The 23,853-nt window shown below is 35.9% G+C and overlaps 1 protein-coding gene across 7 annotated transcripts in view; it reads left to right on the top strand.

Moving 5' to 3' along the window:
- The window catches only part of ERICH3 (glutamate rich 3), a 108,774-nt gene that overhangs the window by 64,143 nt on the left and 20,778 nt on the right, over nt 1–23,853 (top strand). For all 7 annotated transcript variants that reach the window (XM_017531703.2, XM_017531693.2, XM_017531720.2 and 4 more), the window contains 3 exons: nt 470–771; nt 7,453–7,689; nt 23,132–23,581. In XM_017531703.2, the coding sequence (XP_017387192.1) occupies nt 470–771; nt 7,453–7,689; nt 23,132–23,581 (989 nt within the window). The remainder of the gene's footprint in view (nt 1–469; nt 772–7,452; nt 7,690–23,131; nt 23,582–23,853) is intronic.

Here is a 23,853-nt window from a genome sequence, read left to right on the forward strand (position 1 = left end):
GACGGGGTTTCACCATGTTGACCAGGATGGTCTCGATCTCTTGACCTCGTGATCCACCCACCTCAGCCTCCCAAAGTGCTGGGATTACAGGCTTGAGCCACCGCGCCCGGCGACCATCTATATTTCTGTATTTATTATACATGTTTACTATTTAGGACCAAAAATATACTTGAAGACACAGATTTTACTTTGAAACTATCATTCTTGGTTGATGAGTTATTTTGTTTATAATTGTGGATAAATGTATTAAGAATTTGTTGTGTTTGTTTACAATATTTTAGTATCAAAAAAGAACAGTTTATTTTTAATTAGCTTTTTAAATAGTTTATTTTTATTAGCATATACTGTAATCAAAATATTTTTATACCTTTTTTTACTAGAATAAGAGATAAGTGATTTAAAAAGCTTTGAGGTTCTATTGTGCTGCCTATAATGGTTAACAAACACTTCCTGTTAATATTTTTCATAGGTGCATTATTGCAATGGGACTTGACAAAAAAACATCTTTGCCAAAATCTAGGAAAGAAAAGAGCACTGAGAAAGGAGAGGAACTGAAGAAAGCTGAGGGGAAAGTGAGGAAAGAGAGAAAGTATATGATACCAAAAAGAAATGAGATCAAGGGGAACAAAACCTCTGTCTCAGCCATTTATTCAGCTCAAGAAAAAAGAACAGGGCTCAAAGAAGTAATAACTGCTGTGGAGGAAATGGCAAGTAAAGGAAAACCAGGACAAGATGTCTGGGAAGACGACCAGGAAAATACTTTAAAATATGGTAATCAACAACACAGGTTTCTTTTGTTGTTGCTGTGGCTGTTTTGTCTTTGAACCGTGATTATCAAAATTTGCAAAAATATCCATTAAATGTTGTGGATTTTAAGCAGCTCTGTTACATGTGGGGCACCCCTGACCTCCTTCCTCTGCTGTTTTTTATGGAGTCCTGTGTCCCCTGCCTTAGAGGAGGGCAGACCTAATCCCAGAAAGGTTAAAGGTGCTTGTTGCAGGGATGAGAAGGGAGAAGGGAGTATATGCCAATGTTACTTAGAGACTCTATTAACTTCTGCAGAAACCATTTTGACCAAACAGAATTTTAGCTATTTTTAATGTTTTGAATATACTATTTTTGGTGAAATTAATGAATTGCTTTGGCATCAGGTAGGTACAATGTGTATGATTATATGGTGATACAGTATTCCAGAACTAAAAGCAATTGACTATAGGCTTAGGGTCTTGGAACCTATCTGTCTGCTGTTTATTGCTTGCTTCTTTTTACTCTGTTCTCTCCTTCTTCCTCTCTCCTGCCTTCTCCTGCTTCTCTGTCTCTGTCTCTCTCCATACACACACACACACACACACACACACACACACACACACACACACAGAGGCACATCCACATTCATATATATGCATACGTACATACATACATACATAAGCAGGCACACCTCATTTTATTGTGCTCTGCTTTATTGCACAAGCTTTGCAAATATAGAGCTTTTTATAAATTAAAGGTTTGTGGCAACCCTGCATCAAAGTCCATGGGCATCATTTTTCCAACAACACGTGCTCACTTCATCTCTGTGTCACATTTTGTCAATATTTCTAACTTTTTCATTATTATTATATCTGTCATGGAGATCTGTGATCAGTGATCTGTGATGTTACTATTGCAACTGCTTTGGGGTGCCATGAACTGTACCATGTAAGAAAGTGAACTTAATCAATGTTCTGACTGCTCCACTGACCAGCTGTTCTCCAGTCTCTCTCCCTCTCCTTCTGTTCCCTAACACACAATAGTATTGAAATTAGGTTAATTAATAACCCTACACAGTACACTCTAAATGTTCAAGTGAAAGGAAGAGTCTCACGTCTATCACTTTAAATCAAAAGCTAGAAATGATTAAGCTTAGTGAGGAAGGTGTATCAAAAGCCAAGATAGGCCTCTTGTGCCAAACAGTTAGCCAAGTTGTAAATGCAAAAGAAAGTTCTCGAAGGAAGTTAAGAGTGCTACTTCAAGTGAACATGTGCATGATAAAAAAGAAATCCTCATTGCTGACATGCAGAGAATTTTATTGGTCTGGATAGAAGATGAAACTAGCCACAACATTCTCATAAGCCAAAGCCTAATTAAGAACAAGCCCCTAACTCTCTTCAATTCCATGAGAGCTGAGAGGGGTGAAGAAGATGCAGAAAAAAAGTATGAAGCTAGCAGAGGTTGGTTCATGAGAGTTAAAGAAAGAAGCCATCTCCACAGCATAGAAGTGCAAGGTGAAGTGGCAAGTGCTGATGTAGGAGCTACTGAAATTTTATCCAGAAGACCTAGCTAAGATCATTTATAAATGTAGCTACATTAAACAACAGGTCTTCAGTGTAGATGAAACAGCCTTACATTGGAAAAGTGGCCATCTAGGACTTTCATAGCTAGAGAGGAGAAGTCAACACTTGGATTCAAAGCTTTAAAGGATAGGCTGACTCTTCTGCTAGGGGCTAATGCAGCTGGTGAGTTCATGTTGAAGCCAATGCTCATTTAGCATTCAAAAAATCCTAGGACCCTTAAACGTTATGCTAAATTTTATCTGCTTCTGCTCCATAAATACAACAAAGCCTGGATGACAGCACATCAATTTACAGCATGTTTTTGGAGTATTTTTAGCCCACTGTTGAGACCTACTGCTCAGAGAAAGAGATTCCTTTCAACATATTACCACTCATTGACAATGTATCTGGTCACTCAGGAGCTTTGATGAAGATGTGTAATGAGATGAGTGTTGTTTCCATGCCTGCTAACACAGCGTCCACTCTGTTGTTATCCTTACAGATCAAGGAGTAATTTCAGATCTTATTCTTTAAGGAATATATTTTGTAAGGCTATAGCTGCCCTAGATAATGGTTCCTCTGATGGATCAGGGCGTTTTCAACTGGAAACTTTCTGGAAAGGATTCACAATTCTGGACGCCATTAAGAACATTCATGATTCATGGCAGGAGGTCAAAATATCAACATAAACAGGGTTCAAAAGAAGGTGATTTTAGCCCTCATGGGTGACTTTGAGGAGCGTGACTTTGGTGGAGGAAGTAATTGCAGAAGTGGTAGAAACAGCAAGAGAATTCTAAGTGTGGCCTAAGATGAGATTGAATTGTTGCAATCTCATGATAAAACTTGAATAGACAAGGAGTTGCTTCTCAGGGATGAACAGAGAAAGAAGTTTCCTGAGATGAAATCTACTTTTGGTAAAGATTCCGTGAACATTGTTGAAATGACAACAAAAAATTTAGAATATGCATAAAACATATTAGTTGATAAATTGGTGGAAGGATTTGACAGGATTGACCCCAATTTTGAAAGAAGTTTTACTATGTGTAAATGCTATTAAACAGCATTAAATGGTACAGATAAATCTTCATGAAAGGAAGAGTCAATTGATGTGGCAAATTTCGTTGTTGTCTTATTTTAAGAAATTGCCATAGCCACCCCAGCCTTCAGCAACCACCACCCTGATCAGTCAGCAGCCATTAACATCAAGGGAATATTCTCCACCAGCGAAAAGACGATGACCAGCTAAGTAAGGCTCAGATGATTGTTAGCAACTTTTGTCAATAAAGTGATTTTAGTTAAGGCGTATACATTGGGTTTTTAGGTATGATGCTATTGTACACTCAATAGACTGCAGCATAGTAGAAACATAATTTTAGATGCACTGGAAAACCAAAATATTTATGCAACTATCTTTATTTCAATGGCCTGGAACTGAACTTGCAATCCCTGAGGTACACCTGTATATAGAATATATATGTATGTGTCTATTCAGGGATATAAGTATGCTTGTATATACTTATACATGTATATAGGTATACCTGTATATACTTATTCCCAAAGCAGTAATAGCAATAATAATGAAAGTGTCAGGTACTGAGTACTGAACTAGGCACTGTGCACACGCTATCTCATTTCACGCTCACCATTCAACATGGTAGGTATTATTATTACTTCCATTTTACAGGCTGAGAAATTGAGGCTTAGATATACAAAAAGAAAGTAGCAGAACAAGAATTTGTACCCAGGTTTGTCTAATTCCAAAGCTTAGTCTTTCAAACACTGTACAACCATCTATTCTGTAAAAGTTAGCTTACCCACTACATGGTGGTGCATATCATGTCCAAAGAATCAGAAAGGGAGAGACACCTGTGTATCCCTCATACTCAGGAGACAAAACCTGTATAGAAGGCACAATAGCCATGGGTTAGGGTGACCTGTAGAAGGGCTGGCTTTGGGAAAGGCACAACTTCTAGGTATCTTCTTCCCCACCTCATATTTTTGCTGCCCAAGTGTTTCAGAAATCCAAGAGAATAATTACAGGGCTGTTAGAGCAGTAGACTTCATGTTTGATTTTTACTGAATAAAGTGCATCTTTTGCAAAAGATTTCACTTAGAACCCTTTTACCAGCTCACCTTTCTTCACAATCTCTTCTAGTCTTTGTCTTATCTTGAGATGAGAATTCAAATATATCTGTAGTGATAGCAATCACAGAGGGATTAACAAATAGGATGTGTTCTCAATGTTTTAACTTTGAAGACATGGTGGTTTATTAAAGTCTTGTTCAATGAAAGCTTTTCATTTTCTTTTTTTTTTTCTTAAACCAACATAGCTAGTGCTATTAGTGATGTACTTTATACTCATAATACCTATGATGAGGCTATTCATGAAGTCTTTCTTCTGTGTTGGCTAGTTAATGGACTTTAAATGTCCATTTCTGTTTTTAAAAATGTAGCTGCAGCAGCAAAGGTTTAGCTCTCTGCATAATAGTGGCTGATCTAAGGGCAGCAAGGAGCTTGATCGAGGTCAGTAAGAGAAGGTTGTGGCTGGATTGATGTTGACCTGGTGTTGACTCACGTCCTCATTAGTGGGGATGGTAAACAGCAAGCTAATTAAATTTTCTAGAAGAAGGCAAATGGGATGGGGAGAACAGAAGATGTTATGTAAAAGATTTTAGAAAGCATGCCACTAGTTCATTCATATCAAAACCATGAGTAGATGACACAAAGGTGGTGTGCTGTGAGCTATACTGCCAGTGGAAGGTTGGTGGTTAATAGAAAGCTAATACTTAAGTGTGATGATAGTGGGGATAGAATAAAGCCAGGGCAGCCTTGACTTTCATATTGGAGAAAAAACACAAAATACGATGCAGGGACTGCTCTTTTGGTTCACTTTATATTCCTTTACTTTTGTTCTGTGCTTCAATCATATAACTGTAATTGTGTCTTAATTACGGATACTTGTACTGCTCTGATTTTAATAAGGTGCCTCCACTAAAGTGTGTTGCTGTCAAAGGAGCACATATCGTGTGTCATTTCTCCTGTTCCATAACCTACTCCCTCCGCTACCCAATCACAATAACTGTTACTACTAATCCACAATATTTATTAGGCACCTGCTATTCATGGCACTGTGCTAAGCATGTTCAAGGGATTATTGCTCTTAATACTCATCACAGCTTTGTATAACCCATGTTACAGATGAAGAAACTGAAGCTTAAAGATGTTAAACAAATTGTCCAAGTTCACATAGTAAGTGTTTTAACTGGGTCTTGGGCACGTGACTATCTGATTCCCAAAACTTCACATTTTACTACTGTGTGACACTATGAATGAAATTGCAACAATCCACTCATATTCTCTCTGGCCCTCTCCTTATCTTATGATCAGTAGCAAACACATGCGGTGTGATATATGTATGTATATTCTGCAGCTAACCTCACCTTCTTCTTTTGGGAAGTCTTCCATGAGCCCCTAAAATGACTTTCCATTTTCCTTTTATTCCATTCTGCTTACTTGACACTACTTCACATAATTAATTATATGTCTTATCTAAAAATCCATAGCAATCCAGACCAGTTGTGTTGAAACTAACATTACCGAGGACCACATATATAAAACTACTATAAAGTGAGTACGGTATTTCTTGTGTACTTACATCTTATGTCCTCAACAAAAATTGGAGAGTCCTTCATGGCAGGGAATGATTTATTGTAACATCTTCTATCTTGCAATTTTATCCTCTTACGCATAGAAGATTCTCACAAAAAAAGGGTTATCAATTGATAGTTAACAGGATCAGGTGACGAATTATTCTATAACTTGGTCAGTAATACTTGTACCAAAATATTTACTTGTTTTTATTGGTATTTCCTGTTTGTGTCTAGCAATATAAAGCAAATTCTTCATCTTCTTGCTTATTTTATAATTTTGGTTTACTGATATTCATATTTTTTATTTAAATGTGCTAAATCTCTTTTGTGGAAACACTTTTGTGATTATCTGACTTTCTTTGTTGAAGGTTTTGATTTCACTCTTCCTCTTACAGCTCCCTCATTCATTCTCTGTATATACAGAGCTCTCTGCATATGCAAGGGGCATCCATTTCTAGATTAAGTTCCTTTCACTGGGTAGACAGCTCTCAAGTAAATTACCCAAGAGGCCCCCCCACACTGGCGGAGAAGCCAGTATAGCTAATAACTAAAACACACAAAATTGAGAAAACTTTATTTTCCCTGTAATTTTTATTTTAAGGATAAGTGTTTATTTGCTTAATTGGTTCTGCATGAGATCCTTTTGTTCTCTATCCTTGGCATGTTGTCACTTCAAGATTTTTAGTTTTTGGTGGAAGAGAAAGGGGAACAATTAAATATGAAAGGTGAAAAATTATAACCACGAGGGACAGCTGGAGTTTATCTGATGTGACAATTTCCTTTTCCTACTACAGATTTGTTGCACCTCTGCAGGGAATAAGCAAATCTGTGGCTGTGACAGGAATATTCTATTTTGTATAGATTTTTATCATTGAAATGTAATTATTTCATTTATTGTAGGAATGAATAATGCATATGATTTCGGTTCTGGCCTACTTATAGAATCTTTCATAATGCCTTTTCTTGATGTCCATTTGTTTCTTAAAGAATGTGTTATTCACAGCATTACTTCTCAGGGCCTTTGGACTTGATAAATTGAATTTTTCCACTTCACTATTCATTAATTTGATATCCAAATATTTGGAACATTTTTCATATGAAATATGACCTCACTGGATCTCCAAATTAGCTTTCATTATTATAATCCTGTTCTTTTCATTTTTAATTTATTTCTAATTTATTGTTTTATATCAAGTTCTTCTCTTTCCATTTTGGTTATTTTAGTTGATGATGTTCATTTGTAAGTGAACTTTTATTAGGTTTCAGCCTTGTCATTTGGAGCTTCATTTCTTTTGTGCTCTTGTGTATGTAACTGATTGCAATCTTTGATCATTTGCTGTTAGTTTTCCATGTTCACTAATTGAGTGAAAGGAAGAAGCAAAAAAAGTCTCAGAGAAGAGAGGATAATGGAGTCAAAGTTCACATTAAAGAGAAATGGGTTAAGTATAAGAGGTTCTATTTTCATTCTAATACTAGAGATTTTGTGTTTTCAGAATATGAAGAAGATTTTGAAGTAGATGAGGAGAAACAAGATGAAAAAGCCAATGAAGAAGGACAGGCTGATGTTCAAATGAATGGAATACCAAAGTCACCTTTGGATGATAAAAAGGATAATTTAGACCCTGAAAAGGAGAGTGAAACCTCATCACAGAAGGCACCAGATGCCCATGACAATGTGAAAGATGAGAATGACGGATGCTCTGAGAGTGAATTGGAAGAGGATAAACAAGGTGAGTTGTTCAGCTTATCATGTAACATAGGCTGTTTAGTGAGTGTGTTCACTACTTTTCTTTGTTTTCTATTTAATGAGATAATCCTCTTTTTTTCCTCTTGAATGTAGATATTTTTAACTTTTAAATAAAGGGTACATGTGCAGGTTTGCTACACAGGTAAACCTGTGTCGTGGGGGTTTGTTGTACACATTATTTCATCACCCAGCATTGAACCTAGCACATTTGTTATTTTTCCTGACTCTCTTTCTCCTCTCACCCTCCACCCTTCAATAGACCCCAGTGTTTGTTGTTCCCCTCTATGTGTCCCAGAGTTCTCATCATTTAGCTCCCACTTTGAGAGCATGTGGTAATTGGTTTTCTGTTACTACATTAGTTTGCTAAGGATAATGGCCTACTGCTCCATCCATGTCACTGCAAAGGACATGATTTCATTCTTTCTTTATGGCTTCATAGTATTCCATGGTGCATATGTATCACATTTTCTTTATGTAGTGTACTGTTGATGAACATTTAGGTTGATTCCATATCTTTGATATTGTGACTATAAAGACATATGTGTACATGCCTTTATAACAGAATGATTTATATTCCTTTGGGTATATACCCAATAATGGGATTAGTGGGTTGAGTAGTATTTCTGTTTTTAGGACTTTGACGAATGACCAAACTGTCTTCCACAACGGTTGAACTAGTTTACACTCCCAACAACAGTGTATAAGTGTTTCTTTTACTTTGCAACATCACGAAATAATAATGTCTGTTATTTTTTGACTTTTTAGTAATAGCCATTAGAACAGGTATCAGATGGTATCTCAATGTAGTTTTGATTTGCATTTCTCTAATGATTAGTGATAATTGCTACATCTCCTGAAGAAGTGCAACAAGTCTGTAGAGATTTTTTTTCATCTGATTGCCAGCCACATGTATGTCTTCTTTTGAAAAGTGTGTTTTCAGGCCTGGTGCTGTGGCCTGTAATACCAGCACTTTGGGAGGCCGAGGCAGGTGGATCACTTGAGGTCAGGAGGTTGAGACCAGCCTGGCCAATATGGTGAAACCCCATCTCTACAGAAATACAAAAATTAGCTGGGCGTCATGGCAGGCACCTGTAATCCCAGCTATTCAGGAAGCTGAAACAGGAGACTCAATTGAACCTGGGAGGTGGAGGTTGCAGTGAGCTGAGATTTCGCCATTGCACTCCAGCCTGGGTGACAGAGCAAGACTCTATCTCCCCCTCACCCAGAAAAAGTATCTGTTCCTGTCCTTTACCTGCCTTTTAATGATGTTTTTCTTTTTCTTGTAAATTTGTTTAAGTTTGTTGTAGATACTGGATATTAGACCTTTGTCAGATGAATAGCTTGCAAAAATTTTCTGCCATTTTGTAGATTTTATGTTCACTCTATTGTTAGTTTCCTTTGCTAGGCAGATGCTCTTTATTTAGATCTCACTTGTCAATTTTCGTTTTTGTTGCAATTGCTTTTGGCATCTTTGTTATGAAATCTTTGCCCATTCCTATGTCCAGAACAATATTGCCTAGGTTGTTTTCCAGGGTTTGTGAGTTTTCATTTCTACATTTAAGTCTTTAATCCATCTTGAATTAATTTTAGTATACAGAGTAAGGAAGGGGTCCAGTTAGCAAATGGCTAGCCAGGTACCCCAGCACAATGTATTGAATAGGGAGTCCCTTCCCCATTGCTTTTATCAGGTTTGTTGAAGATCAGATACTTGTAGGTGTGTGGCCTTATTTCTGTGTTCTCTATTCTTTTCCATTGGTCTATGTGTTTGTGTTTGTACGAGTACAATGCTGTTTTGGTTACTGTAGCCCTGTAGTATAGTTTGAAGTCTGATAGCATGATGCCTCCAGTTTTGTTGTTTTTGCTTAGTATTGCCTTGACTATTCAGACCCTTTTTTGGTTCCATGTGGATTTTAAAATAGTTTTTTCTAGTTCTGTGAAAAATCTCAATATTAGTTTAATAGGAACAGCACTGAAAGGTTAAATTGTTTTGGGAAGTATAGCCATTTTAATAATAGTGATTCTTCCTATCCATGAGCATGGAATGTTTTCCCATTTGTTTGTGTCATCTCTGATTTCTTTGAGCAGTGTTTTGTGGTTCTCACTCTGAAGATCTTTCACCTCCCTGGTTAGTTTTATTCCTAGGTGTTTTATTTTTTGTGTGGCAATTGTGAATGGGACTGCATTTTTAATTTGGCTCTCAGCTTGGCTATTGTTGATGTGTAGGAATGTCAGTAATTTTTGCACTTTGATTTGGTATCCTGAGACTTTGCTGAAGTTATTTATCAACTTAAGGGGCTTTTGGGCCAAGACTGTGGGGTTTTCTAGATATAGGATCATCTTGTCTGCCAAAGAGGGATACTTTGACTTCCTCTCTTCCTATTTGGATGCCCTTTATTTCTTTCTCTTGCCTGATTGCCCTGGCAAGGGCTTCCAATACTATGTTGAGTAGGAATGGTGAGATAAAGCATCCTTGTCTTGTGCTAGTTTTCAAGGGGAATGCTTCCAGCATTTGCCCATTCAGTATGATGTTGGTTGTGGGTCTGTCATGGATGGCTCTTATTATTTTGAGTTTTGTTCCTTCAATACCTAGATTATTGACAGTTTTTAACATGAAGGGGTGTTGAATTTTATCAAAAACCTTTCTGCCTCTATTTAGATAAGCATGCGGTTTTTGTCTTTAATTCTGTTTATGTGATGAATCACATTTATTGATTTACATATGTCAAACCAACTTTGCATCCGAGGTATAAAGCCTACTTGATCATGGTGAATAAGCTTTTTGGTGTGCTGCTGGATTTCATTTGCCATATTTGGTTGAAGATTTTTGCATTAATGTTCATCAAGAATATTGGCCTGAAGTTTTCTTTTTTGTTGTTGTGTCTGTGCCAGGTTCTGGTATCAGGATGATATTGGCTTCATAGAGTGAGTTAAGGAGGAGTCCCTCATCCTTGATTTTTTGGAATAGTTTCTGTAGGAGTTGTACCAGCTGTTCTTTTTACATCTAGTAGAAATTAGCTATAAATCCATCTGGTCCTTGGCTTTTTTTTAAATTGATAGGCTATTTATTACTGACTCAATTTCAGAGCTTATTATTGGTCTCTTTGGGGATTCAGTTTCTTCTTGATTCAGTCTTGAGAGGGCTGTGTCCAGGAATTTATCAAATTCTTATAGATTTTCTAGTTTAGGTGTATAGAGGTGTTCATAATATTTTCTGACAGTTGTTTGCATTTCTGTGGGATCAGTGGTGATATCCCCCTGTAGTTTCTGATTGTGGTTATTTGAATCTTCTCTGTCTTCTTTTTCATTATTGTAGCTAGTGGTCTGTCTTATTAATTTTAAAAAAAAACCTCGCTCTAGAATTTGTTGGTCTTTTGAATTATCTTTCATGTCTCAGACTCTTTAAGTTCAGGCCTGATTTTGATTATCTCTTGTCTTCTGCTAGCTTGAAGATTTATTGCTGATGGTTCTCCAGTTCTTTTAATTGTAATGTTAGGTTATTAACTTGAGATCTTTTATTAACTTGAGATCTTTCTAACTACTTGATATGGGTATTTAGTGCTATCAATTTCCCTCTTAACACTCTCCTTAGCTGCGTTCCAGAGATTCTAGCATGTTGTACCTTTATTCTGTACTCAAATGTCATTCCAGGGCAGGTTATTCAATTTCCATGTAATTATATGGCTTTGAGTGCATTTCTTAGTCTTGATTTCTAATTTGATTGCACTGTGGTCTGAGAGATTTTTTTCTTATGGTTTAAGCTCTTTTGCATTTGCTGAGGAATGATTTACTTCTGAAAATGTGACTGATTTTAGAGTATGTCATATGTAGTAATAAGAAGAGAGTATATTCTGTTGATTTTTGGGTGGAGAGTTCTGTAGATGTCTACAAGGTCCGTTTCATCAAGTTCTGAGTTCAGGTTCTGAATATCTTTGTTAATGTTCTATCTCAATGAGCTGTGTAAAGTGACTTCAACACCACACTGGCAATACTGCACAGGCACCTCCGCATTATTATTATGTGGGAGTCTAGGTGTCTTTGAAGGCTTCTAATAATTTGCTTTATGAATCTAGGTACTCCTGTGTTGGGGGGAAATATTTAGGATACTTAGATCTTGTTGAATTGAACCTTTTATCATTATGTAATCCTCTGTCTTTTTTTTTTTTTTTTTTCAATCTTTGTTGGTTTAAAATCTGTTTTGTTTGGAACTAGGATTGGAGCCACTGCTTTTTGCTGTTTTCTATTTGCTTGGTGGATTTTTCTCCATTCCTTTAATTTGAGCCTATGTGCGTCACTGCATGTGAGATGGGTCTCTTGAAAACAACATAGCAATAGGTCTTGGTTCTTTATCCAGCTTGCCATTCTGTGTCTTTTAATTGGGGCATTTAGCCCATTTACATTCAAGGTTAGTATTGATATGTGTGGATTTGATATTGTCATCATGATGTTAGCTGGTTATTATTTTCCTATTGTTTTTACCTCTGAAATTGTTTTTTGGTATAGAATCTCAAAATTTTGAATTTGAGAAGTATATTATGATAACATAAAATAAAAGTAAATTAAGTACTCACAAGAGCAAATATTTAGTTTATTGTTCTACTCTTTTCAAAAAAGAATTTGAGCAATCCTATTCTAAAATTTTGTATGCACACATACAAGGCAATAAAATAAAGGACATAAATTATTAGAAGAAAAGAGAAGATAGTTTACCAGGAGCCAGAGTTGGGACTGTGACTAGGCTAAAACTAAAAATTGAATCCCAGGCTTCCTGACAGTCAAGGTAAAGAATAAAGTACAATGTGCAAAATGAGAATGATGTTAACTATCAGTGAATTTTAAAACAACATTTGCTGTTATTTTTATTATGTTGAAAATACTACTCAATATAAACGGTCAGACAGTGAAATTTTCTTAAGGTTTTAAACCAGGCTTTTTCTATATTTCTTTTAATACTTATATTTTATGTTTCTTAGATTAGACATGACTAGTATATAAACTCTCTTCCATTTTTGAATATGAATATTACAGTTAGGTTTATAATTATAATACTATATGATGTAGAGAAAGTTAAAGAAATTTTTGGAAAAATGACATAATCTAAGTCAATAATTTTGAAGAAACTATCCAAGTGACATGAACCTGGAAAAAGAGTGAAAATATGTTTGCATATTCTTATAACTAATTCAAAACACAAAAGGCTCTTAATTATTTCTTTAGTACTGGTAGGAAACTATCAAGTTGTTGATTTCGTAAAGATTCAGTACACTCTTTTGTTATCTTGTAATTGGGGATACATTTTGTGCTGCATAATCACCTTGCTTCCTAGGGATCAAATAGATTTTTCTAAGACAAAATAATTTTTTATATTCAAACAGAGAAAAATTTAGGCAGTTCTTGGTTTTTCCTTGGAAGGAAAGCTTTAATCATTTAGACCTGTAATTATTGAATAACTGACAGCAATAGGTAAACTTTAACATTGAATACTGTATCTATATAACTAATTAGAATCCTATGCTTGGAAAGGTATCTTATAATTGATAATGCAATTACTTATATACTAGGCACTGTTTGTTAAGACTATTTAAAATGTTAAGCCCTATGCTAAATATTTTACATGAATTATCTGTTACCTCAACAACCTTCAAATGCAGACACTTTTCTTTTATCTCCATTTTATAAATAAATAAACTTGGAAATGGTGAGATTAGGTAATTCCCAACATCACACAGTCAGAAGACAGTGGAATCAAGATGCAAATGCTATCCAACTTCAGAACCTGCATTTTGGAGAAAAAAAAACAAATTCAGAAAATATTCAGTTACCTAAAATTAAAGGACATCCCCCAAATAAAAGAGTTATATTTCCTTAAAAATATGCATTTTAGAGAAATTTATCTTGAGCTGTTCACCTTATCCTAGTCTGTAGCCTCTGTTTTTTTTTTTTAATTTTGTTTTTAAAAAGAAGAAAATGGACAGTTTCTACTGTCAAATTTTACGTTTTTCCTCCCTGAATGGACTTCGCTATCTACCCTAAGACTGTTTGCTTAGTTCTAGCACCTCTCCCTCTTCTTCCATGACTCTCTTCTACATCACCAGTCTTTATTGAGCTGTATAATTTGTGAAAACCCATCATTCAATAGTTTATTTTTCACTCATTGTTTAGGTATGTTAAATTTTGTCCCTCTAATTTATTACACAAGTTAATAACACAAATTAATTATCATATAAAAGCTAGGACTGTGTGTATTTGTTATTTCTCACATAGCTGATTTTCCTTTTTTTTTTTTTTTTTTTTTTTTTCATGTTCAGGTGTTCATGTGCAGTTTTGTAACATAGGTAAATAGCCTGTCATGGGGGTTTGGTGTACAGATTATTTTGTCACCCAGGTAATAAGCATGGTACATGATGGGTAGTTCTTTGATCCTCTCCTTCCTCTTACTCTCTACCCTCAAGTAGGCCCCAGTGTGTGTTGTTTCCTTCTTTGTATCCATATGTATTTAAAGTTTAATTCCTACTTTAAGTGAGAACATGCAGTATTTGGTTTTCTGTTCCTGTTTTAGTTAACTCAGACTGACGGCCTCCAGCTCCATCCATGTTGCTGCAAAAGGCATGATCTCATCTTCTTTATGGCTGCATAGTATTCCATTGTGTATATGTAACACATTTTTAAAATCCAGTCTACTGTTGATGGCATTTATATTTATTCCATGTCTTTGCTGTTGTAAATAGTGCTGCAATGAACATATGTGTGTATTTGTTTTTATGGTAGAATAATTTATATTCTTTTGGGTATATACCCAATAATGGCATTTGCTGGGTCAAATGATAATTATGTTTTTTTTTTTTTTTCGTTTGTTTGTTTGTTTGAGACAGAGTCTTGCTCTGTTGCCTGGGCTGTAGTGCAGTGGCACGATCCTGGCTTACCACAACCTCTGCCTCCCAGGTTCAAGCGCTTCTCCTGCCTCAGCCTCCCCAGTAGCTGGGATGACAGGCTCCCACCAGCATGCCTGGATAATTTTTGTACTTTTAGTAGAGATGTGGTTTCACTATCTTGGCCAGGTTGTTCTTGAACTCTTGACCTCATGATCCACCCTCCTCGGCCTCCTAAAGTGCTGGAATTATAGGCGTGAGCCCTGTGCCCGGCTGGTAATTCTGTTTTAAGTTCTTTGTAAAAACACAAACTGCTTTCCAAAATGGCTGAATTAATTTACATTCCCACCAGCGGTGCATAAGCATTTCCTTTCTCCACAACCTTGCCAGTGTCTGTTATTTTTTGACTTTTAAATAATAGCCATTCTCACCAGTATGTGATGGTATCTCATTGTGGTTTTGATTTGCATCTATCTAATGATTAGTGATGTTTTTTCATATTCTTATTGGCCATATTTATGTCTTTTTTTTTTTTAAGTTTTCGTTCATGTTCTTTGCCCACTTTTTAATGGAGTTGTTTTTTTTTCATCTAAACTTAAGTTCCTTATTGATTCTGGATAATTAGACCTTTGTCAGATGCATAGTTCACAAATATTTTCTTCTGTTCTGTAGGTTGTCTGTTTAATCTGTTGATGGTTTCTTTTGATGTGCAGAAACTCTTTAGTTTAATTAGGTCCTTTTGTCAATTTTTGTTTTTATTACAATTGCTTTCGGTCTCTTTATCATGACATTTTTGTCAGGTTTTATGGCCAGAATGGCATTTTCTTGGTTATTTTGTATAGTTCTTATAGTTTGAGGTTTTATTTTAGGTCTTTAATACATCTTGAGTTGATTTTTGTACATGGCATAAGGAAAGGGGTTTAGTTTCAATTTTCTGCATATAGACATAGCTGATTTCTCAAAAGATATTTTTTAAATATTAAGCAATTACTTGAATGTTAACATCAATAATACTAAGATGCTTTTGTTAGTGCCATGATATCTGGCTACATTTATGCTTTATGATTGTTGGAATTTTTAATAGAAAAATTATGTAATTAGCAACATATAGATATAGAATATAGAATATTTTAAATAGATACACAATGAAAGCTATAAGAACATATAGCTGGTTCACAAATAACAGGAAATTTAAGAACCCAAATTAAATTGGCTAGGTATTTTCTTTTGTTGTTTAATTAATGATGTTATTAAGCTATGCTTTTAAAGGGTTCTTTTGCATACTTGGTATTTACATTAAAACAGTGTCATTATATTTAATCAAATCTCATTGCTGATTACTGCTTTTTTTACTCTATCTCCAGACTTTCTCTTATTTTCCATTCCTTTATTTAGATAACTTGGCTTTTTGTTATTCAAGGCATAAACATGCCTTTTAGTATGTGGAGTATCTGTATTAGAGATTTTATCCAGCGAACAAGTAGCATGTATTAAAAATGATAACGACATGATGGATTCCTTGGAATACTCTGTTGAAAAGCCAGACAGCATTTCATTTTCAAAAGTGTAAGAGGTATATGTGACCACTGAATCCCAGACACCAGTACATCCTTTTTATTGACATGATTAAGAATCTTACTGTTAGTATTTGGATGTGTTTCATTTGAACCTGCCTGCACCTGTTCCCAGAGGGCAAACAATTGCCCAGGCTGTCACTCTTGTGACAAGTCGGCCCCATTTGAACTGCCAGCCAACAATTACGTCGGCCTGCCTTGATGAATACACTGTACGGAGCAGCCCGTGAGTGATAGAGTGCTACTGGCTGCAAGCTGACTGAGAGAGGACCCTGGTTTAGGAGTGATGCGTGAAACTTCCTATCATTTAAAAAGAACGACAGCTTCCTTTTCTCTGCATTTGTGTTGGCAACCCCAGGCACTAATTCACCAGTTGAAAATATATTGTCGTAGATGAATGTTATAAGGTTGAGGGGAAAAGTATCATGTCACTGAAAATATAATTTTATGGACAGTTTGGATGATAGTGTCCATGAGTAAGAGGTCAACAGGTACAAAGCTACAGTTAGACAGGAAGAATAAGTTCTAGTATTTTACTACACAGTAGGGTGACTATAGCAAATAACAATGTAATATATATTTCAAGATAGCTAGAAGATTATTGAATGTTATAGCCACAAGGAAATGAGGAATGTTTAAAGTGATATGTATGTAATTATCCCAATTTGATCATTATACTATGTGTACATGCATTGAAACATCACATTGTCTCTCTAAAATATGTGCAAGAATTATTTGTCAATTATAAATTTAAAAATTAGTAATGGAAAAAAGACTAGCTCCTTTTGAGAAATATTAGACAAATTGAGGTCAAAATAGAGATAGAGAAGAGACTTCTTCCAGAATTTAAAAAAAAGAAAGTAAGACTTGAAGTACTTTTTTCTAGTAAGAAAGATAATTTCATTCATGCTATTTTTCAGTCTGTTGAAGAAGTAGATCTTATAGACTTTTAAAGTTCCAGAATCACAATAATATTGTACTTAATTGGCTTATGATTTTAGGAATCTTACCCTTAATTTTTTAGCTTTACTATGGATTTGAAAAGAAGTGTAGTGTGTAGGCTGCTCCTGTGCTGAAATTCTATGTGTTGTGAGATGCACCCTTGGAGTTCAGTGTAATGTGTTTGCTTCTTGGATCAGAGAAGATTATGGGAATATTATAGATGGCTTCTGATCAAAGATTATAATATGTATGATTTTTTGCATGGTCAATCAAAATTAAATGTTTCTTAATGGTAATAATTCCCAATCCATAGTCATTTTTCAATTGTCGAAGCAGGAAGTCATAACTTTAGGTGAATACTGAAATGTAGAACCATCCTTCAATTCACACAAAAATACTTTTCTATGAAGTGTTTCTCTATAGTTTGAATCTTGTAGAAAAAAAAGGCATTACCTAGACACTCAGTGAACTCTTGTGAATGAAGAAGGGCTGATTGACTAGATCAATAGTTGAATGAAAATAATATATGAAACACAATGTGACACATGATTTGATTGTATTGTCAGTGTTTTAACACTTTATTTTAATGTTTAGAAAGTGCAATTAAAGGTAAATATGAAGAAAATTTTATTTGTTTTATTCTCCTCCTGCTGTATTTTCATTTACCTGTGGATATGCATTCTTCCACATACTTGTCTCACTGATGATTTGAGATGTTTCAACTGTTGTTAATAACTATCAGTATGAAAGCATATGTTCCCTATTGAGACTAAAAACCAGTTACTGTTCATAGCTGGAATTTGATAATTTATACTTTTATTTTCATTAAGCACAGTTTCATCCTATATTTATTGAGTATAAAGCACTTGTCTAATTAGCTGTTCCTGTACATGAAGATATTGATTGAACTGATATAGAATATAAACAGATATTCATGAACTTGTGAGTATCACGAAGACAGAACTATTTATATAACTAATAGTAGGATACATAAATTCATGTGTCATGGCTAATTTGAAGAAAATAGGAGCAGCATATATGCAGATTTTGCTGTGAACTCTTGGACTAAGGAATAGAAAGGAGAAACTTGAATGGTATTAGAGTTGAAAAGCCTATTGGATCCACTGGGTTGGGATCCATGGTTATGTCACTGAGATCATTTCAATTTTTAATTGCACTTACTCATTTTAGTTTGTGAACTTCAACTGCAGTTTCAGGACACTAATGAAGGAAATGGTGAATTTAAACTGTGGTAAAATCATGCTTCTTGCTAGCAAATGAGAAAATGATTGAAAACGAAGGTCAGTTTGTCATTGGTTTAAAATGGACAATTTTGCTACTTATGGCAATAAGCATATGGCAATAGTTTCTCAGAGAGTTAGCCACAGTCACTGTTAGAATGAACCATACCTTAATGAACATGCGCAGTTGATCTGTTTCTCTCATGTGAAATGGTAGATAACTAGTCAATCTCTGTTTTGAGTGTGTAGTGTAGGTAGAGGCAAGGACCAAGGCTTCTGTTTTCTTGTAGAACATTGCCTGGCACATAAGCATTTCTCAATATGTATTTAGTGGACAATTGAATCTATGTAAGTTGGAAGAAAAGTGAAGGACAACTCAGAACCTCAGTTATGAGGGAGGGAGTGCAGACTTTATCCTGATTTTGTTGGACTGATGTTCACTTTGTATGTGTGTGTGGCTGGTACCCTTGGTCAGGCGTATCAAACTGGGAATCAGGCAGTATAAACAGTGAGGATTGCTGGCATACAAAGCACACGCGCGCGCGTGCGCGCGCGCACACACACACACACACACACATCATTTTTGTGACTGTCCCTACAGTGTTCCATAGTTACTTCCTAAATAACTGAATAACATGTATATTTTCATACAAATCACATCATGGTCAATGTTATAAACTAAGGAAGACTTTAATTTCTACCTTTACTTTCGATTTGTATTCATATTCGGTGCCTCAGAATATTTTAAATGGACTCTGGGCTCTAGAGTGGTGGACCAAATGTAGAATGACCACTACAAATACAAAAGAGAAATCGGACTACATATTGTATGAGTTCTGACTTTTGAGAGAGAACAATTTACTGTCTATCATTCTTGAGTGGTAGCAGTGAAAAGTTAGCTAAGAGAAGCAATGATGGGTTCATGGCTGTGGGTACTTCTATCTGAAGGCCTTTTAGCAACTAGAGGGATTTTGGTTTTATTGCAATGTATCATTACAAAGGAGCATTTAACAAAACTTGCTACTTGCTAGCTAATGGACATTGGGTACTATTGAACCTCTTTGGACCTTTCTTTCTGAATCTCAAAATAGAAGGTAATTATTATTCCATAGGACTAAGTGATTACAAAGTGCTAGTTCATGTTTGGTTTACAGTAGGTGCATGATCATGATTAGTTTTACCATAGTAGCAGTGAAATCACTCTTAATACCACAAGAAAGAAATTACGAAAGAGAAATTTATTAGAATATAGTACCTGTATGATGTCATAGAGGAAAAAAGACTAATCCATAAAAAATTATTTCATTTGATTAGGTTAAATTTTTTGCTCATGTAATTTCTACAATTACATAAGGAGAGCAAGTAAAATTATCCCCATTTTACAGTTAAGAAAACAGAGGCTTAGAGAAGTTAAGTTGCATAACCAAAGCCGACACTAATAAGTAGCTGAGCTGTGATTGGGACACCAGGGTTTGTTGTACAGAATAATATGTTATTTTCCCTCAATCTCATGCTGCGTGAAACAAGATTTTAATTATAGAGATGTCAAAAAAATAATAATAAAATAAACGGTTATCAATAACATGAAAAAGGAAGAAGGTTCTGGAAAGCTCCCAAATGTGGAAAGAGAAAAGTCAGAGATCTTGCTTAGGACATGGAACAACGGCACCAAACTCGCTGGCTTTGGCCTCAGGAAATGAGGGCAGATCTTTTCTTTACCAAAACAAGCAAAAGCAGGTTCTTTCAGCATCACTACCAGAAGGGAACACATGGACAAATGGAATTGGGTAGGAGACATAGCTGTTTATCATCATGCTTCCAAGATAATTTTTCCCTCCTAATGACAAAGCAAATTCACATATGTGCCCTCAAAGTTTTTGTAATATAAGCATTTGCTTTATTTCTAACAGAATAAATAAAATTAGTTTTGAAAGTCCTATTCCATGGCCCTGAAGATTTTTTAGTTTTTTTATAGGCAAAGGCTTATCCGAGTGTCTGTGTATGTAAATGAGAGCAAGAAATGAGAGTAAAACTAGATTATAGCGTGAGGTTAGGAAGAAATTTGAAAACTGAAATGAGTTTGTATGGGAGGTCAGGTGTCCTGGCCACTTCGAAGCCATCCATTCTCCTATTTTTTCTTCTCTGAAGGACTGACTCAAACTTGAATCAGAGTGCATTTCAGCCATTTGAAATAAAATAATAAAATTAATGGAAGCTACTAAAGAAAGGCAGAGGAGCACTCATTTTTTAAAAATTATATGACCAACTCCCAGAGCCAAAAGTAAGAGTCATCATTTCCATATTCAGATGGTAGATACATTTTTGGAGCTCAGAACGCGTATAACATTGAGTCCTAGCTAACTATGTAATTAATGAAAGCCATTGATTAAACTGCTAATAAATCAGAGCTGATGTTCTTTTTTAAACAAGAAACATAAGACTCTGAAGGGAAAGGGGAGCTCATATACCCTAAAGTTTCTGAACTGATACAAATAAGACAGGGGAGAATTCTCCTTGATCTGCTACATTTTCTACCAGGGAGACAGCATAGCCAGATTTTATAAAATAAAGAATAAAGAATGAGTAGCTGGAGTATGTAATTTATTTGAAAAATAGTAGTCATATGGTGTTTGTCAAGGTATCAGGAGATAAAAGCAAGTGGGCTTACACTTAAGGGGCTCTGTTGCTTAAAGGCTTTTTGAGTTTGTTTTTTACTGCTGTGTAGCATCTCTCAAATCTTTGTGGAAACTCTGATATGTCTCTGAGACTATATTTAAAATGCTAAGACCTGTCATGGAGAGCCGGCAGGGCTGGAGGCATGGAGAGAAGAGGATAAGGGCAAAGACAGGTATTTCTTCCCTGAAATTCTGCATTAGCTGCTACAGCCATCGGTGCAGCTGCCACATGGAACTAAAAGAAATAAAGAAACAGAAAATCCAAGCCCCAGTGGAACCACAGCATGTTCTACCCTTTATAATAATAATAATAAAGAAAAAAGAAACAGAAAAAAAGAGTAAGGAGTACAGAGAAAACAAAAAAGCTATGCAGCATTTAAATGTCAGATACTTTATTTGAAAGTATATTTATTTAAAAAAACTCCAAACATAGATGTATTGGTTAGAAAAGCAAGAGCAAGATTGTATTTCTCTGGCCCATAGCAATGTATGCAGGGATTTTTATGCTGTTCAGCTTCCTTATTGAGATTCAGTGTGTATGGTACTTTATGGGAAATTGTTAAAACATTTTGGGTAATACATAAGCCAGTTGTTAAGTTTCTAGACTGCATATCTGTCATCACGCTGCCTAGATCTCCCAGAATCTCTTTTACCAACTTTGTTCACCCATCTCCCATCTCCTGCTCCCTTCGGCTTTTTCAGAGGACTTTCCTGGACTACTGGAGTTGCTCCAACCTCAGACTCAAACAGCCTGGAAGTGCCAGAGAGTTTACATCCCCCTAGGGTGGCCCATGGCCAATGTCTGACTTTTCCAAAGTATGAAAGCCCAGCTCCTGCCTAATATAAATTATATCCTAATATAGCTTACACTTCAGAAGTGCCCATGGGATCAGATTGAGGTTGAGATGGGGCTGGAAATAGCTCCCTTGATTGATTTCTGCCCTTCCTTCCCTCGCTTCCCCAACTCCCTTAAGCGTTCTCGTGGAGCACATCTTTAATACATCTCTTGTACATGAATCGTCATCTCAGCTTCTGCAGAGCTCAAAATAAGATAAAATCTTCATCTATGCACACACACAAGCAAGTATCACCTAAAAATATTTGTCTACGTATGGGGCAAATATATAGCTCTTACTATGTCCAGATACCAAAATATCCCAGGGCGGTGGATGGTACAGTAGATAACAATTTAAGTTTCATACACACAGAATACTGTGCTGATAGAAGGAAATAAGTAAATAAATGCTTTTGTTGAAGAGACAAATGATTACTCATTTTTTTCTATAACAAAATGAATATTTACAAAGGTTTTTCAGTAAAATGACTTTCAAAAAACAAAACAAAAAAAAGATGGTTTATAGTTAAACGTAGTCTATTGAAAAATTCTATATGCTCACATAGTCCATCGATTTGGTAGGTTTTCTTTAGTTTAACAATCATTTAGACTAGGGGTCTTGTCCTCGGGCCACGGACTGGTACAGTGTTCATGGCCCGTTAGGAACCAGGATGCACAGCAGGAGGTGAGTGTCTGGGAAGCCAGCAAAGCTTCATCTGAATTTACAGCCACTCCCCATCCCCCATCACCGGCATTACTGCCTGAGGTCCATCTCCCATTAGATCAGTGGCAGCATCAGATCCTCATAGGAGCAGAAACCCTGTTGTGAACTGTGCATACCAGGGTTCTAGGTTGTGAGCTCTTTATGAGAATCTAATGCCTGATGGTCTGTCACTGTCTCCCATTATCCTCAAACGGGACTGTCTAGATGCAGGAAAACAAGTTCAAAGCTCCCACTGATTCTACATTATGGTGAGTTGTATAATTATTTCATTATATATTACAATGTAATAATAATAGAAATAAAGTGCACAATAAATGGAATGCTCTTGAATCATCCCAAAACCATCCCCACTCAACCCTAATCCACAGAAAAATTGTCCTCCATGAAACCAATCCCTGATATAAAAAAGGTTGGGGACTGCTGAGTAGACTATATGGGAAAAAGATATCAAGTCTACACTAAACTATATTTTAAAATTTTTAGTGTGATTAATCGCTAGCATAATTTTCACAATTAAACCAATTGCTTTACGGAACAACAACAATATCATCACTTATTTTTTTTGTAGATATGAAAACTGCTTCATCAACCTCATCCAGAAGTCACCCTTCTTCTAGTGACAGTGAGGATGAATCTGCAGTGGGGGACAGGGAAGCCCACGCTGACAACAGTACAGATGAAAGTGCCAGAAGTTCACCTTCTCAGGAGCTGAGTGAACATGATGAGCCAGGAAATTCCCACCTTCCAATTGAGGAATCCTTAGAAATTGAAATTGAAGATCAAGAAATAACAAAAGCAGATGTGGAGACCAAGCCAATGCCAATAGAGGAAAGCTTTGAGAATGGTCTTAAAGAAGGAATGGAGAAAGGAACCCAAGGGATTGCAGAGGGTTTATCTGACAAGTCCCAGAAACTTGTTCCTGCAAAAGAAAAAGAAAAGGATAAGAGCAAGCTTTGGGAAGAAAGCACTGCTCAGGTGGCAGACAAAAAGGCAGGTCTCCCTGGGGTGGAGGAAGGTGGTAAGTATGGCCGTTAAGTTGAGCTGACATCGTCCTCATGCATGGAAGCTGATTTTGGTCATTGCATTATGCCAAAGCTCGGGAAATACTATTGTGATGATGCTTCTGGGAGTCAAGATTTTTCCTGTGTCTCTCTTTGTCACATAATCATACACGTATTTTCAGCTTGCTGTTTGCCTTCTCTTGCGCTTAAAAAAATTACTTGATAATGTCTCTCCAGCCTGTTTTCTATTTTTGGTAAATTCCTTCCTATGGGAATTCCATCTCAAGAA

Source organism: Cebus imitator, unplaced genomic scaffold (genome assembly GCF_001604975.1).
Source record: "Cebus imitator isolate Cc_AM_T3 unplaced genomic scaffold, Cebus_imitator-1.0 Scaffold3, whole genome shotgun sequence".
NCBI classification, from domain to species: domain Eukaryota; kingdom Metazoa; phylum Chordata; class Mammalia; order Primates; family Cebidae; genus Cebus; species Cebus imitator.